The following is a 17,212-nucleotide window of genomic DNA, read 5'->3' on the forward strand; positions in this document are numbered from 1 at the left end:
TGAAAGATTTCTGTCCGTCGGTGGAAAAAATGTCAGACCGGCCGGAAACAAACCTCATTAACAAGCATTTTTTTTTTCAAACGTGTAATTCCCAACAGTCTTCTTCTTGGCATATCTTCTCAAGACTCATTTTTAATGTTAGGTTTACAATTCTTTGCTTGTTTCATAATGATACAATGCACCTGCTGAGTGTACATTGCGTAACTATATAGTTGTTTGAAGCATGTACATGCCAAATGCTGGAAGTGTCGTGTGCAATTTTTTCGTCACGAAAAGGTTTAAGTTATAATAAGGGTCAGTTCTTGAACTCAAACAAAACATCATATTTCTAGCGAACCTGTATACAGAATCTTGTGGATGAATTATTATCAAGTCAGGTATGGGTGGCGATGGTGAGCTGTTGCCCACTGAGTAATTTTGAGGGTCATTAAAGATGATATAGAGAAAGCAAGCGATAAGAGGGAAGCATAGAAACGAAGAGCAAGATTGATTGAATTTGTTTTATAAGAGAGAGATTCAAAAGTAAACCTTACTAGTCCGACAAGAATTACTGGACAGACTGTAAACAGCTCAAATTTACTAGGGGTACCGTACGAAACGAGATCAAGTCTGCAACACTGATCAAGAGTGATTTTAAAGATGGCGCATCGTGCATACAACTGCACCAGGGAAGAGCGGTGGTTTCTTACCCTCTGGAAGCCTAAAACTTACAGACATTCTACGGCAAATGAATATTGAATGTCATTAAAGATGATATAGAGAAAGCAAGCGATAAGAGGGAAGCATAGAAACGAAGAGCAAGATTGATTGATTTGTTTTATAAGAGAGAGATTCAAAAGTAAACCTTACTAGTCCGACAAGAATTACTGGACAGACTGTAAACAGCTCAAATTTACTAGGGGTACCGTACGAAACGAGATCAAGTCTGCAACACTGATCAAGAGTGATTTTAAAGATGGCGCATCGTGCATACAACTGCACCAGGGAAGAGCGGTGGTTTCTTACCCTCTGGAAGCCTAAAACTTACAGACATTCTACGGCAAATGAATATTGAATGTCATTAAAGATGATATAGAGAAAGCAAGCGATAAGAGGGAAGCATAGAAACGAAGAGCAAGATTGATTGATTTGTTTTATAAGAGAGAGATTCAAAAGTAAACCTTACTAGTCCGACAAGAATTACTGGACAGACTGTAAACAGCTCAAATTTACTAGGGGTACCGTACGAAACGAGATCAAGTCTGCAACACTGATCAAGAGTGATTTTAAAGATGGCGCATCGTGCATACAACTGCACCAGGGAAGAGCGGTGGTTTCTTACCCTCTGGAAGCCTAAAACTTACAGACATTCTACGGCAAATGAATATTGAATGTCATTAAAGATGATATAGAGAAAGCAAGCGATAAGAGGGAAGCATAGAAACGAAGAGCAAGATTGATTGATTTGTTTTATAAGAGAGAGATTCAAAAGTAAACCTTACTAGTCCGACAAGAATTACTGGACAGACTGTAAACAGCTCAAATTTACTAGGGGTACCGTCAGTGGCGTGCCCAGGGGGGGGGGGGTTGGTGGGGGTTAAAACCCCCCCATTGGTTTCGTCATTTTAAAAAAAATCAAAGCAAAAATAAATTTTATTTCATAAATATGTTTGAGTACCAAATTGGCAATATTGTAAAATGTTTACATTTGCCAATGAGAAATGTATTGCTTCTTCAATTACTTTTGATAATATTGGAGTTGAGTTACAGCAATGCACAGGCATTCATTCATTCCTTAGTCACTGAAAAGGAAGGAGAATTTCCTTCTCAGTATGGTCAAGAAAAGAGCCGTAACCCTTGGAATGCGAACTGAAGGAATCCCTCCTCCCCTTTCTTTCACTCACGATGACCCTCTTAGGAGAATGACCCTCCCTTTCCTGTTACGACAGTGCTGCTAACTTTCCTTTCCTTTTTTCCCCCTTGTTATACCATTTATGCCAGCAGAGCAAAGTTCTGTGAGATTTGAATCACTACAATTAGTAGGCAAAGTAGGTCAAAATCTTATATCGCACCTGGATGCATATTTATTTCAAAATATCAATAATTATAATAATAATAATAATTGTTACAGGCAGTAGCGAGGCATGGTTTTACGAAGGAGGCAAGCGATGTTTTGTACAATAGCATGCCGGGAGGAAGGGAGGGATGCGTTATATAGCGCAACTGGCCCAGTCAGTTTCATTAACAAAATAAAGACAATTAATATGCCAAAATATTATACGTTTTACTCTTGTGCTCTTTACAAATTAGATATTTTTTTCTCAACCAATTTCCAGCCTTCAGTTTATTGAATTTTCTTGTAACATTTGTGAAAGATCTCACTTGAATTTGTGCGTAAATAATTTAGCAGTTGCCAACACTGCTGACACTACTGGTTGCTGTCAACACTGGTGACGTAATTTGAGCTGGACCAAGCTGGATGCATGTTTCAGACATTCGACCGCCCGGTATCTTTGTCCCAAGTCCTGGTGTTCACTGGGGTTGTAGCGAGTTGCAGTTTGCAAGGTAGCAAGTCGAAGTGGTCGTGTTGTGTGTTACGTTTCTGCGTGTGTAATAGATTGTTGACGTGGAACTAAAGATGGATAGAAAAAAAGAGGAGAAATACATTATTAGATTATTTCCAAAAGAAACAAAAAATGGAAGTTGAAGCTTCACCTTCCACAAATAGAACGTCAGAAAAGGTCGATTTAAGTTCAGAGGAATTCCATCCGAATTGCGAGAGTGAAACGTGCGAACTTTCAGACTCTTGATATTCAACAAGAAGGCATAACAGAAGATATTGGAAACCTTGTTGCAAAATTATGTCAAGGAACTGTCGAGGTAAGTGACGTTCATTATTTGATAGCAGATATATCCATAGGCGGATTTAGAATTGTTTTTCTGGGAGGACATAGCATGTGCTGTAAGTATACAATCGTGTGTGCAGGGGAGGGGGGTGCCCGCGTGTGTATGTCTGGAAGACGTGTGTAGGATGTTACCCTATATCACCAATAAACTTTCGCAGGGCGAGAGAACATGAATATGAACGAGTTTCCTCAATGATTTAAGGGGCCTCACCGATGGTGGTGTAATCAAAGAGGTCCTGGGTTTGATCCCCTGTGAAGGTGCATTGCACAGTGGTACGTATCCCGATTTAAACTTTAAGTCCAGTCCCGATTAACGTATCTGAATATAAAATGGACTTTAAAATCATTTACTTTTTGTTTTGTTCACGAACCCTCGAAAAATGATATTATCTATCTTATAGATCCACCAAGGCATTTGAAACCCTGGCGTCGGAGCAGTGGCACTAGTGTCGCTAGTTAAAGCCACGGGGAAGCCTGTGGTTCACGTATTTTCCGAGGTCCCAGAAAGCTTGGTGCTACTATACAGTGTATATGTATGCAACCACATTATAAAATCACGGTTGCCATGGACAGTTTTATTATTTTGTAGGAAAGGGATAAAATTTGTATTACGACACGGGGTAGACTAGGTAGGCATCCTATGAACTGTAAATATTCCTTACAAATCTTCTGAATATTTCTCTTGTACAAACGCAACAAATACAATAAGTAATATGTATGTGCAGTAATAAATTCATTTTTTTGAAAGCATCTTTTCTGGCATCAGTGGTCGAAGTAGGGGATGCTGCCTCCAGTTAAGAAAGTTTCACAAAGCATACCCCCAATTAGAATAATTTGGATATTGAGCATCCTCCACATACTGTATTGTCTCCATGTTGATCCATACAAGGATGTACCCCCTCGTATTTCCAAAATCGATCAAATATCCCCTCCCTTTTCGGCTACGAATTTCCATTTCGAGCACTGTCTGGCAAGATTTTCTCGGGCTCAGTGACAGATCCTGTGGTGCGGTACTGGGCTTCGGAGGGGAAGGGGGATAGTGGTCCCTTCAACAGTTGGTTTCGCAGTTCCATAACGTTAACATTATACAAAATTTCTCTCCATAGACCTAATATGAAAATGAATATGACACATTAATGACACTGTTGCAGAAAATGTTAATTACTGAAGGGGTTCGTATTTGTTTGTCGACTGTTAAACAAATGTTTTGACCAATAATATAATAATACAATGCCAAAAATGTACACAATATTTAGCAAAATCATCTCCTCAACAAGTACAATGTTGATTGAATTGATGTTTTAAATCCACTTTATGCACAGTAAGGCTAATCGGGACTGGGCCTAAAGTTTAAAGTAAGATCCGAACCACTATGAGCCTCCACCGGGTATTGAACCCGGGACATCTTGATTACGAGGCGACGACGCTCACACTGAAATGAAACTGTGGTATCGTCATCTTGCAGCAATGCAAAGACGTCCAGTAAATGCTCGAAGTAATTGATATGTGCAGTGAAGTAATATTTCCCTGGGTAAACACACGTTTGCGCATATTATGTACAATCCCAGCAACAACAACATCAAATGAGAAATCATTCTCAACTTTGAGGCGGTTGAAGACCTATCTTAGAAATACCATTTGCGAAGAAAGATTAAATGGGTTAGCTGCTCTGAACATTCACCGGGATATAAAAGTTACTTGTGACGACATATTGTCAGAACTCGCACAGATACCTCGATGCCTAAATTTCAGAATTTAAATTGTTGAACTGTGGTAGTACCTTATTTATTACTGTCTTTAAGACATCAAGTAGTCTTAATCTCTTTAATGTTGTTACAATGTTGAGTGTACATATTTTTTGTTTAAAAATTATATTTGAGCAATTAAATATAAAATATTAATAATTTAGAAATATTCAAGCAGGTGCTTTTATATGATGCAATAAAAACATGAAGCATCCATAGCAAATACATTGATTGCGTTCATTGGGGTAAAATCCAAGTATATTAATTATCTAATTTATTACAAGAAATGTGACCTGTGAACTGGAAAATGTGTTGCATTCATAACCCCCCCCCCCTTACGAAAATCCTGGGCACGCGCCTGGGTACCGTACGAAACGAGATCAAGTCTGCAACACTGATCAAGAGTGATTTTAAAGATGGCGCATCGTGCATACAACTGCACCAGGGAAGAGCGGTGGTTTCTTACCCTCTGGAAGCCTAAAACTTACAGACATTCTACGGCAAATGAATATTGAATGTCTCTATTCATGCTTACCCGCAAGCAAGTTTACAAATAGAGAATTAAGTTCGACAATGTCCTCAGTCCGCACGCAGATGGGTGGAAAGACCGTGGTTGCTCATACGTGACTGACTGCACATAGATTCCAAATATTCTTCTTCTTGAGGTATACAGGCACTAACTCAAACTTGCAAATATATGTGGATCAGCAGTGGGTCTATCCTAAAGTTCAGGAAACTTGTGCAACCTTACATGAAGAAAGTTGGAAAGCAAAAACAAATGAATCATGTGATACTTTGCTTTTCTGTCACTTTTGGCTAATCGCGAAGATGAGAATGAATAATGATGAGATGAAATGTATGAAAGGATAATCAAAACCATATATATGGACTACACAATACGTGCCACTCGGGAGAATTACACTGGCCGTGAGTCCAGACGCCATAGCCTCGTTAGATTGCAAAATGCAGTCCAGGATGTACTTCGTGGATGGTAGGTTGACATTTGGGTAGCCTCACAAAATGTCACTCTACAACTCACGAAGAGGAAGAGGAAGAAAAGAAACAGAACACGAAATAAAGATGGAGTTCCATAAGTAGGGCTATGATTTTGATGACCTTAAAATTGCCAAAAAATGACCTTTAAAAAATGTACTTATGACTTAATACATGGAAGAAAATGCCCTATACATTTAGAAAAATGACCTAAAACTTCTGAAAGATTTGTAAAACAAATTTATAAACTACCAAGAGAAATTCAAATTACAAATTAACGTTACAATATGTATCACATGTTCATTGCGTATGGTAGTACAAGTAAGAAAGTTCACTTTTTGTCATCTTTTACACTTAAGGTACCGAGTTGCAGTACACAACGAAAACCATATGCAAATTTTCAAAAGTGAATGATTGTCGGTTTTCGGAAAAGAGAGCCTTGCACTACATGGAAAAACTTCTCTCGAGTTCCACCGACAGAAGAGGAGCGTACTTGAAATGAACAATATCACTTGCTGTTAAGTCACTTTTAAGTGTAAATTGCTTCCCTGACAAAATCTCCGATACAGAGCACAAAACTTTGTACCCCTTGTTTTTTTAACAATATCCGTCTGGCGACAATGTATTTACTGATAGAGTGGGAAATCACATTATTTGAGATGAATTGTTACACAACAGCTTGTATCAACAATACTGCACAGAATTTATTTGTTTCTTCAAACACAGTCGTTCTGAACTGTGCTGAAGGCAATGAGAAGAGTCGGGAATCTCTCTCCTTCAAAGGGTTACATTTGCATGTAAAATACCCCTTCTTTCACCAAAATGTAGAAAAATGCATAAGATGACTTTTAAAAGGCCGAAAAAATGACAAACGGTTTAAAAGGGGTTACAAAGAAAGAGCAAGAAAGATAATGATCACCAAAGCAGGGCTCAACTGAAAATATTTTCATCAAACCAAATCTAACGAGATTTTGATTGTTTGATTGATATTTCTTGTTTTATTTTTCTTCGCTTTTCTGCCACTTTTGGCTAATTTCCAAGATTAGGATGAGTTGTGATGTGAAGAAATTGATGTAGGGACACTCACAAACAACATCCATGCCCAGACCGGGATTCGAATCGGCAACCCCTGTCGTCATAGCGCGCTCTGCTAACCACTTCGCCACGAAGATCGGCAACTAAATTTCGAGAAAAGCGAAACTGTACAGCGAGTTTTCCTGAAACAATCAACATTTACAACATGCATAAAGTATACCGTAAAAAACAAAAGGGCAATATTGTTTTTGCCCATGTAAAGTTCTTCTCGTGAATTTCTCGTTAATTTTCTAGGTATTAGGGGCTACAAAAAAATATTATCGTCGTACCTGCAAATCTTTGGGTTTGTGACGAAGCTGACTTGAATGACCCTTTGTCATTGCGTCGACGATGTTCTACAACTGTTTCGGCCGAGAAGGATAGCTCGAGCATTTAGCGATTCTTTCGTGTGAAAGAGACTCATTAGGAACAACCATTAAATTTAATGATGGAGTGGTTTCCCACATATACTTGACATAACGTTTCCAGTCGAGATTTCGCTTTTGTATCAGTGAAATTCGCAGCAGGTTCTGCAGTAACTAAAATTTGGATCGTTCGGGTTTGTTTTCTTGCCAAATAAAAGTTGCTCGCCAAAGCCAGCGTCTGTTGAAATCATCGAGTTCGTTAAGGCTTCTCGATACCAAACTTACTTGCCCTTATCTTATAATCCGAGATGATATCAAGAACGAGACTTAGTGTCCTAAAATCTTGTTCGGCTTCAATCAATAAGAACGTAAGGCGTATTTAAAATCTCGCCTAAATCCAAATCGCTTTACTATGAAGCATATTCAAAAATACCAAAAAGGTGACATATTATTATAACTATCTAGTTCATGTCTAAAAATATATTTAGTTTGTTTTCAAAGTAATGCTTGCATGTTTCTATTTTCTTTGTTGCAATAACAATAATATTTTTATAGCAGTAAGGAAATTGGAATTGGAATTACATCTAAAATAGAACAACATTTAGTAATTCACAGACTACAAAAGTGTTTGTTTATTATGAGGAACACACTGTACTTTAAACGAAGATGTAAAAAGAATAAACTTTCGCTTAATGAGTAAGATATTCCAAACTGTTCGTCTACATTATGTCGTACAGACAAATCTCAAACTGAAACTAAGAATGTAATCTTCACAATAAATGGTTTTGTATGAGAATTTATGAACCAGTGCTATTTTCACTTCAGTCTACGAGACAATTATCAAAGTCATTAAAGAACAAATGCTCGTAATAAATATATCTTGAAAATGTGGTGGGCCAATGAGCCAACTTTACGTATGGCGTCAGAATATCTGGCTAGTCTGTAACATATTTCCGTTTCATTTCCTTTCAGCTGTGATGGAGTTAAGCTCTGTTGCGGTATCGGAAGTGAGGATACGAGGAGTGGAAACCAATCTCTACCTGGCAATGAACAGGAAAGGAAGGTTATATGGAGAGGTGAGAATTCCTACTATTTCAATGATTATTCTTATTATACGTTTATTAAATTCAAATATTAATTTTAGTCTTTGGGTATTGAAAATAAATTAGTTTAACATGAAAGCTTGGAATTTGTGAGAAAATTTTACGGATATCCGCCGCATCTTAAAGCTATGTGAAGTTGATGTCAAATGTTAACCCATCTGTCTCAGGGGCGGAATACCGACATTCTTTTTCGGGATGTCGATGACATTTTGTTGTAAATGACGCCCGCTAGATTCACTGAAGGTTTATCATTAAGATCGCGCTGGACCATTGATCGACGCCAGGAAAGTAGTTTGCGAACTTTTCGGAAAACCGCTATTATATTCCAAATTCTGCAAAATTTTTCATCTGCTTAGAATTCCTTCCAGAACTTTCACGCGAATTTTCGTGTGGTTTGTTTTCACTGTTGTAATAGATATTCGTAATAGTTACGTAAGTCTTTAACGAGCATTTAATTTTGTTTACAAATTAATATCAATTGAATAGTTGGGCATGGTAGACTTTTTGTTGATATTTAGTTAAACATATTTTGTAAGTAAGAGTTCGTTTTCGAGTGGGGGTACAATGTAGTAAAGGCCAGTGAGCTTCCCGCCTGCACACTTCACCTCAAAGCCATTAAAAGAGGCAGAGCAGGAATTGGGGAAGCTGCCCTCCTTTTCACAGGACAACCTCCGGTTTCTTCTGTCATGATTACAATGCCACACTGCGCTGTTACTCACGAATCAGTAGATTGATTGATTTTAATATTATGGACATATCAGAACACAGACTATTTTTGCCCGTCACACAGTACAGGGATAAGCCCCCTAATCAAAACAAAAATTGAGAATAGGATCGTCTGTTTTAAAATTTTAAAAAATCTTCTTTTAAAACTAACCATTCATTCATTACTTAATAAGAACTAAAAGTATACTTTCTCCGAGAACTAAAATCTCCTTGCTGTAAATCTTAAAAGCCGAGGCTGTAAAGAGGCACTCAGGACAGAGAAGTACAAACACAGCACAACAGGACTCCACGAAGGATTATTTTGGCCGTAAGTCCAGGCGCCAGTGCCTCGTTGGCCTGCAACGTTGCAGTTAGTGAGGTTGACTTTTGGGTGTCTTACCAGAAGGTCGCCCCTTACACTCAACGAATCAGACAAGGAGATTCCTACTGCACGAACGCGACCGACGAAGCCTCCTGCCTCGCTCTGTACTCCACACGTGCATAACTAACTCTCTAGCCTTCCTAAACCCGAGGGTTTACCAACCGATTTCTTTTAGGTTCATCTCAACGATATCTCTCCATCTTACGAGAGCGATCTTCCACGAATATAGGGCGGGTTGCCCAAGCCTGGTGTAGTACAGATCCCATTTTAAAACTTTAGATCCAATCTTATCATAATAGTGTACCTAAAACGCATTTTTTTACGTAACCATATTTTTTTACAGGAGGACGACACCGAGGAAGGCACTGTGTTCGTGGAAGGGCTGCTGGGCGACTACAACATTTACTTGTCACGCAAATATGCCCACATGGGCTGGTACGTCGCCATCAAGAAGTCCGGGAAGGTGAAGGCTGGAAGGAAAACAGTTTGGCCATGGCGACAGAAGGCCATCCAGTTCCTACCACGGAGGGTTCCAGCAGGGGGGAACCCCCCAAGTTAATTTAGAACTCGAAGCATTATTCTAAAGCATTTCTGAACCATCTCTCTCGAATTTGTAACAGTAATGTGGTCATTTGCAAAACGTTATCGTTTAATCACCACCGTTGTCGTCAGTTTAATCAAACCGGAGATATTTGGAAAAAGAGGATTCTGATTCGTTGAAAACGAACTTGTCATCGCTTTTGTAGATTCCGTATTAATTAAAAGAACGGGTTACATCATGTTGCCTACAAGGGGATACAATATCCTGTGGTTACAAGTGGCAATAGATCTGTATGTAATGTTTTAACATGTTTTAGTCTCTACATATGTCAGTCCTTACGTAATAGGTGTCGCTTTTTTGAGTATATAGAATCGTCATGAGTATTAAGTTCAGGGCAGGATAATAGTTATAGAATTTGTACCTGCTCTAGCTTAGATTGTTCAGTATTTGTTTAAAATGGCGGACCTCAATATTTTGCATTTTTATTATTTTGTAATATTTTATCTTGTATCTTTCCTGAGCGGCGAACTTTATGTTAGGTGCTTAGAGAATTTAAGTAGTAAATTGGTGCCTTCATACGAGTGAGTGGGTGAACAAACAAGGAGGTGAAAATGCTTCATATTTGTGCTCGGCAGAAACAGGGGTTTGTCCAGAATTTTCCGTGTAAGCTTGTATTTAGGGGTTTGTAAGGGTATATTTAAGAGGCATAATAGTCATAACTTGGGTCCTTATGAAAAAAATTTATTGGGTGTTAAGGAAATTTGAGGGGACGTTAGGGTGTGAATGGATAATTAACGGCAAAGAACATAAGACCTTGCATGTTTCTAAACCATTAATATTTATGCAGCAAGGCGTTATTCGCATAACACTGATATCACAATCAGATTTTTACATTCATTATGTAATTAATAAACAAGATCGCAAAATTAGACAGAACATTTCAACGCGCTTGAAAATATACGTATATACAATTTACAATTGGGTGGATACTGAAAACCATAAATCTTAGTTCTTAATTTGGATGAAAGAGTTTTTAAAATCCCTCTCTTTCGTGTAAGAGTATAAATCATATGGCGTTCTTGCAAACAGTGCATGCAAAGATATGTTGCAGAAATTAAATACATATTCGTGCAAGGAGGTTTAACTCAAACAACCGCAGCGTTGATGCAGGATAAGTGTCTAAATTACATTCATTATTTTATTATCTCAGACCATCTGTGTGTCCTGATAGCCTCAGCTGCAGCATAAATATACATACCTCAAAATAATCTGCTGTTCTTCACTCGCTGATATAAAAGCATCATAAGAAATATCAGGGCAATTTATTTGTGTCTTTATTAAGTGTTAATCGACAGCTGAAATATGGTAACCAAAGCTTTAAGCAGTATATGTTCCTATGTGAATAATGCTTTACGTATGGGCAATTTTGTTAATTATAGTTGTTTAGATATAGGATCTAATGTTACTGCTTCACTATTAGAACACTTACTATTTAATTGTGTGTTAAACGAGAAAAATATGTCTGGAGTTGTAGTTAACACATTTGTAAACTTATAATTTGCTTGTGTAATAGAAACTGATAAACAGAAATTCAAAGATGGACGGTTAATATATATTTATTTTACTTCGGCTTTACTTTCATTCTTACTTTTATACTTGTGTCTAAGTTATAGTAATTTTCCTACGATAATGTCATCGAAGTTTGTATTTTTCTACTGTAAATCTTGTATATCAACCCCTTTGTGGCAAAATTTGTTAATGTTCATAGAATAGATTACCTTAAATAAATATATTGTGTATTAATGTAAATGCCTTCTAATTTTCTCGTTAGCAATATAGGTATAGCCTATATGTACGTTTGTGTGTGTGCGTGCATGTATATGTGTATGAGTGCGCGTACGTGTGTGTCATTTCGCTCTCAAGTGCAGATCCATAATTAGAACTGGAAATTCTTCTCGACAGCTAAAGCACCCAGTGACAGTTTGTCTACAGGACCTATTTACGTCACAGATGACAACTTGGCCCCTCTCAGTGTGACTATAACACATGGTGGACCAAAATAATTCCTCGCCGCACCTCTGAACGTTTTCTTTTTTACTTTCCTAGTTATATTTGTAGCTCTTTGAACTTCAAAGTCCAGAAAGAAAACAATTTAACAAAGCTGTCTAAGAGCGTGTCAAATCTGATAGTTCAAACGTCGTGGAATAATCAGATAATATATTTTCAGCGGTGAAGATAAAAAAAAAACAGTTGAAAATAGACATTGTTGCCAACAACCTCACAATGACCATGAAATTCAGACTAGACATTTGAAGGAAAATTTAATAGGTTTGCTGTTCGTTTTCAATGATAGTGTTATTGCATCCTATGTCGACAATATCTGCAGTAATCACGTGACTTGCTTCCCAGAATACCTTTATTAAAAATTATAAATGTTTGCTAGTAGTTAGATTCCTTTTTTCCACCAACGCAGATGGAAAAATGGTGTTTTAAAAAACATTTCAATCAAGAAATGACACAGTGGCGGATTTATTTGGCTCGGGGGTCCAGCAAAATACGCACCCTACAGCGTACGCAGGATATTTTTTCGAAAGGGTCTGGAATTATAAAGGTGGGCAGTACACATTACTTTAAAACTCTTCAGATCAGAGTAAAATATTTTGGAACACTATTGTCGCGAATATCAGCTGTTATCTGTTTGTGATTTTGCTACTGTGAATACTAAATTGAATCAACTTGATCAAAGCAACCTAGCAACCACAATTTGTTAAGTAAACAAAACAAAATCAATATACACAGACACTCTTTTCTTTTGTTTTCTCGTGACTCCGAACTGATCGTGACAACACGAACACTGAAACGCACTTAATCCCAGTATAACACATTACGAACTAAATCTATATAATGAAACAAAATTGGGGGAAGAAAATATAGAAGTCTCGAGAGTTTGACGTAACAATGCATTTGTTTCTTGCAGCTCTTGTGTAGACGCTTCGACGCAACAATGTTCTATTTCAAACTTTCTATGTCTTCCTCCTCCCGCTTACTTAAACAACGGCTCATTTTTCACTAGTCTTCAAAATAATATTGTGAAGATTAATTATTTGGTTTACAATAACAAATTTCTCGCTCGGCAAATGCTTACCAAAAAATATAATAAAAAATATAATAACACTAAATAACATCATTCCGGGAGATAACAAAAGTTTAATTCCAGGAGGTTTAGCAAGTCTACATCTAATCCTTTCACGCTGATTCTTGAGATGGTGAATAAGCATGGAATGAAACAAGTACAGCAACTTTTTTCTGTGCCATGCAATGTATAGTTCCATTGAACTGAAGATATTTTCAAGATAAAAGCTCAGTCCAGTGCAAGTTAATTTAAACTTTGTGTAGCCTGTGGTTTCCTGCAGCTGATTTGGAAATTGGACACCCAACATTTTCAGCCACAACCACATTACTGTCTCCGGCCTGCAATCTACAAAACCATGAGTTGACCGCAATGTGGTCTTCCAATTTAGTCAATTTCGAAGTTCCTGCACACAATTATACATCCAAGATATAAGATCTTGGAATTCTGATGGTCTTGAATCGTATATGGGTGTTCCCATTAGCAATTCCAATAGCTCCTGATAGCCACCTTGCCTTGCAACAGCTGCAGGGTCGGCATTCATTTACCGGAACTGAACAGTGGTCATTTTCATCTGGTAGTTCCTACCTCTTTGTTTCATACACCGTTCCAGGAATGTTATGCTCTCAGTAACGTAAGAATTCGTATCTTATAGAGGAAATTTGCTAAACATGCAATTCAACGCTTATAATTCGACTACATTTAAGTTGCTTTCTGAAGGTCGAAATTTTCTAGTCTGGTTTCCAGAGTAAAAATGATCATATTTTGTTGCATAAATAGGGTTGCCATATTTCTTCCTTGCCAATATACAGGGTGGTCCATATGTCTTGTTACCCCCCGAATCAATATCTTGTTATTTCTAATTCAGTGTTTCTTTTGCAGAGATGGCTGACACAAGCTCCTACAATGTAGAAGAGCGCCTTGTTGTCAGTGTTTGGGCCCATGAACGTCCACATACCGGCAAGACCATGGAGGATGTGCGACGAGATTTCACAAGACGATTCCAAAAAAATGCACCACCAAAAGTGACAATAGTGCGTTGGGAAAAGAAACTGTTTATGTTGGGATGTATCAAAGACAAACCGAGGCCTGGTGCACCAACCAAAAGACAGAACACATGTGCAGGAGTGGAGGCATCTGTGCTTCGGTTACCACAGTAGTCACTGCGCAAACGGCCTGCTGAGCTTGGAATCCCGAAAACAACAATTTTACGACACATGAAGAAGGATCTTGGATTGAAATCCTTTAAACCAGCAAGCGTCAACGATGATGACATGCGTAGACGACATGCAGCATGTGGAAGAATGTTGGAGGTATTTCCGACACTCCCGCAGCGAACTGACCTTTTCTTCTCCGATGAATGCGCAATATATCGAAGTGCACGTGCAAGGAATGTGTATTTCTGGTCCAAGGAAAATCCGCATTATTACGAAGAGGTGGAAAACAACCCCCCACATGTGATGCTCTGGGTCGCTATGTCCGCTAAACACTTGATAGGTCCCTCTTTCTTCTATGGCGTAGTCAATCAACACTCCTATCTCGCCATGTTACGGGCATTTTTTGTTCCACAGCTCCAAAGAATGAATCTCCTGGGACGTTCCTGGTTTCAACAGGATGGAGCACCGCCCCACTATGCCATCGCTGTCAGGGAATATTTAAGTGAAGTGTTTCCCAATAGGTGGATAGGACGCGGATCGGTACATCATCCGGCGCCTCTAAATTGGTCTCCCAGAAGCCCTGATCTCTCGTCTTGTGACAATGCCTTCTGGGGCATTATTAAGGAAAAGGTATCACAACAACGATACCAAACAACAGAACAATTAAAGGACGCTATTAGGGCAGCCTTTCAGACAACAATCACGAAAAATTTGCTTCGTAAAATCTCGCACAGGTCATGGCGCCGTGTCATTTTGTGCCATGAAAATAATGGTGGTCATACTGACCTTTTGGATGCGTAAACAACATCCTGGTTGACGCTGAATCCATACGTCTTACAAATTGTTATATTGTTGTTATCATAATATAAAATTATGTAAAATTGATGGTGTCACACGACATATGGAATGAATGGCTACCTTACACTTCATTATATTATATTGTATTATTATAAAGTTGTATTATTATCAAGTTATGTAAAATTATGGGGGTAACAAGACATATGGACCACCCTGTAGGACACACACTCAACTGGAAGTAACAACCAGCTTAACAAACTACAGTGATCTCATATTTTATATATTCTGATACGTATTATAAGTATATTGAATTATGTATAATATAAACTTTCAGAGGACATAAAATCAAATTGTAGATTACTGGAAGTCCTGTGTTTGACAACCCTGTGTATAACTGGCACTGTCGACCTCCGTGACAGCGGCGTAGCGACCTAAAACATTAGAGGCTCCACGGGTTCGAATGTTTGGTCAGACATGGGTGTTTTTGTTCGTGATTGAATTGGAAACTAATGTTAGAAACTGAAAAGATATATCAACTTGATGTTATCAAGGGAAACAAAAAATGAAATACCCAGATAATAATCAAAGATAATAATAATAATTATAATAATAGACAAATGGTTAGTTTTCTTGTGCAAAGTCCCGGATTTAATACTTTGTGGAAGCTTCAAAGGTGTTAACCAGCATAATGAAGGCAATTGTGTAAGAGAGTAGTGGTGATGAAACTTCATGCGTTGGGCACTTTGTGTGTGAAAATTATACATATTATCTATTGTAAAAGGGGAAATAAGGTATATAAGTTACAGCTCACATTCAGGTGCGGGAGACCTCTGCTATGTTCCCTTCCCCCCTTTTTTTTTATTCTCTCCCTGGCTTCAAGGGATATGAATCCAATACATTTGGAGGAGAGAGAGGAGAATTTACCGTAGCAACAGGATTCTTTTCGCTAGTTCTCCGCCTATCCCACGCAATACTAACGAGAACGTGGGATGCAGCGGAGGATTAGGGAAAGGCCAACGACGCCTCTAAAAAGATCCACTTTGGATGGCGGCCAGAGGCTCGGTTGATAAACAAAATCACTTCGTGTGGTTTTTGCTTACAGCCTCGGTTGGGTACGTCCAGGAAGTAGGACGGGATCTTCTTTTAGGAGAAGGCAGCAGGCGCAAAGTCCATCTGCTACCAACAACTCAGCCAGACCAACCAGAAAGTGCTGCCACATGGAGGGAAATTTTCCTAAGTGCGGGGAAATTTGTTTCTTCTTGCCAGTGTTGTTAAAGTTCCAGGAATTGTAAATAAATTCAATTCCGGTCCAGGAGAGAAATTCAGCAAGCGTAAATGGACCGTAAAGAACCTTCTTATTTGTAAAGTATTTCAATTCGGTCCAGGAACCTTTTTTTCCGGATGAATTTAAATACGGTCCAGGAACCTTTTTTTCCGGATGAATTTAAATACGGTCCAGGAACCTTTTTTTCCGGATGAATTTAAATACGGTCCAGGAACCTTTTTTTCAGGATGAATTTAAATACGGTCCAGGAACATTTTTTCCGGATGAATTTAAATACGGTCCAGGAACCTTTTTTTCCGGATGAATTTAAATACGGTCCAGGAACCTTTTTTTCCGGATGAATTTAAATACGGTCCAGGAACCTTTTTTTCCGGATGAATTTAAATACGGTCCAGGAACCTTTTTTCCCGGATGAATTTAAATACGGTCCAGGAACCTTTTTTCCGGATGAATTTAAATACGGTCCAGGAACCTTTTTTTCCGGATGAATTTAAATACGGTCCAGGAACCTTTTTTTCCGGATGAATTTAAATACGGTCCAGGAACCTTTTTTTCCGGATGAATTTAAATACGGTCCAGGAACCTTTTTTTCCGGATGAATTTAAATACGGTCCAGGAACCTTTTTTCCGGATGAATTTAAATACGGTCCAGGAACCTTTTTTTCCGGATGAATTTAAATACGGTCCAGGAACCTTTTTTTCCGGATGAATTTAAATACGGTCCAGGAACCTTTTTTTCCGGATGAATTTAAATACGGTCCAGGAACCTTTTTTTCCGGATGAATTTAAATACGGTCCAGGAACCTTTTTTTCCGGATGAATTTAAATACGGTCCAGGAACCTTTTTTTCCGGATGAATTTAAATACGGTCCAGGAACCTTTTTTTCCGGATGAATTTAAATACGGTCCAGGAACCTTTTTTCCGGATGAATTTAAATACGGTCCAGGAACCTTTTTTTCCGGATGAATTTAAATACGGTCCAGGAACCTTTTTTTCCCGGATGAATTTAAATACGGTCCAGGAACCTTTTTTTTCGGATGAATTTAAA

The 17,212-nt window shown here is 38.3% G+C and overlaps 2 protein-coding genes across 3 annotated transcripts in view; one reads left to right on the top strand and one right to left on the bottom strand.

Annotated features, from left to right (window-relative positions):
- LOC145986009 (fibroblast growth factor 1-like) overlaps positions 1-11,558 on the top strand; it is a 26,498-nt gene extending 14,940 nt beyond the window's left edge. Inside the window, exons 3-4 of the mRNA XM_083120178.1 lie at positions 8,035-8,138; positions 9,596-11,558. Coding sequence (XP_082976304.1) covers positions 8,035-8,138; positions 9,596-9,811 — 320 coding nt within the window. The 3' untranslated portion in view covers positions 9,812-11,558. The remainder of the gene's footprint in view (positions 1-8,034; positions 8,139-9,595) is intronic.
- The window catches only part of LOC145985420 (uncharacterized), a 130,993-nt gene that overhangs the window by 67,220 nt on the left and 46,561 nt on the right, over positions 1-17,212 (bottom strand). The gene's annotated exons all lie outside the window — the stretch shown is intronic.

The sequence above is a fragment of the Lepisma saccharinum genome, chromosome 3, assembly GCF_977018435.1.
Source record: "Lepisma saccharinum chromosome 3, izLepSacc3.1, whole genome shotgun sequence".
In the NCBI taxonomy this organism is placed as follows: Eukaryota; Metazoa; Arthropoda; class Insecta; order Zygentoma; family Lepismatidae; genus Lepisma; species Lepisma saccharinum.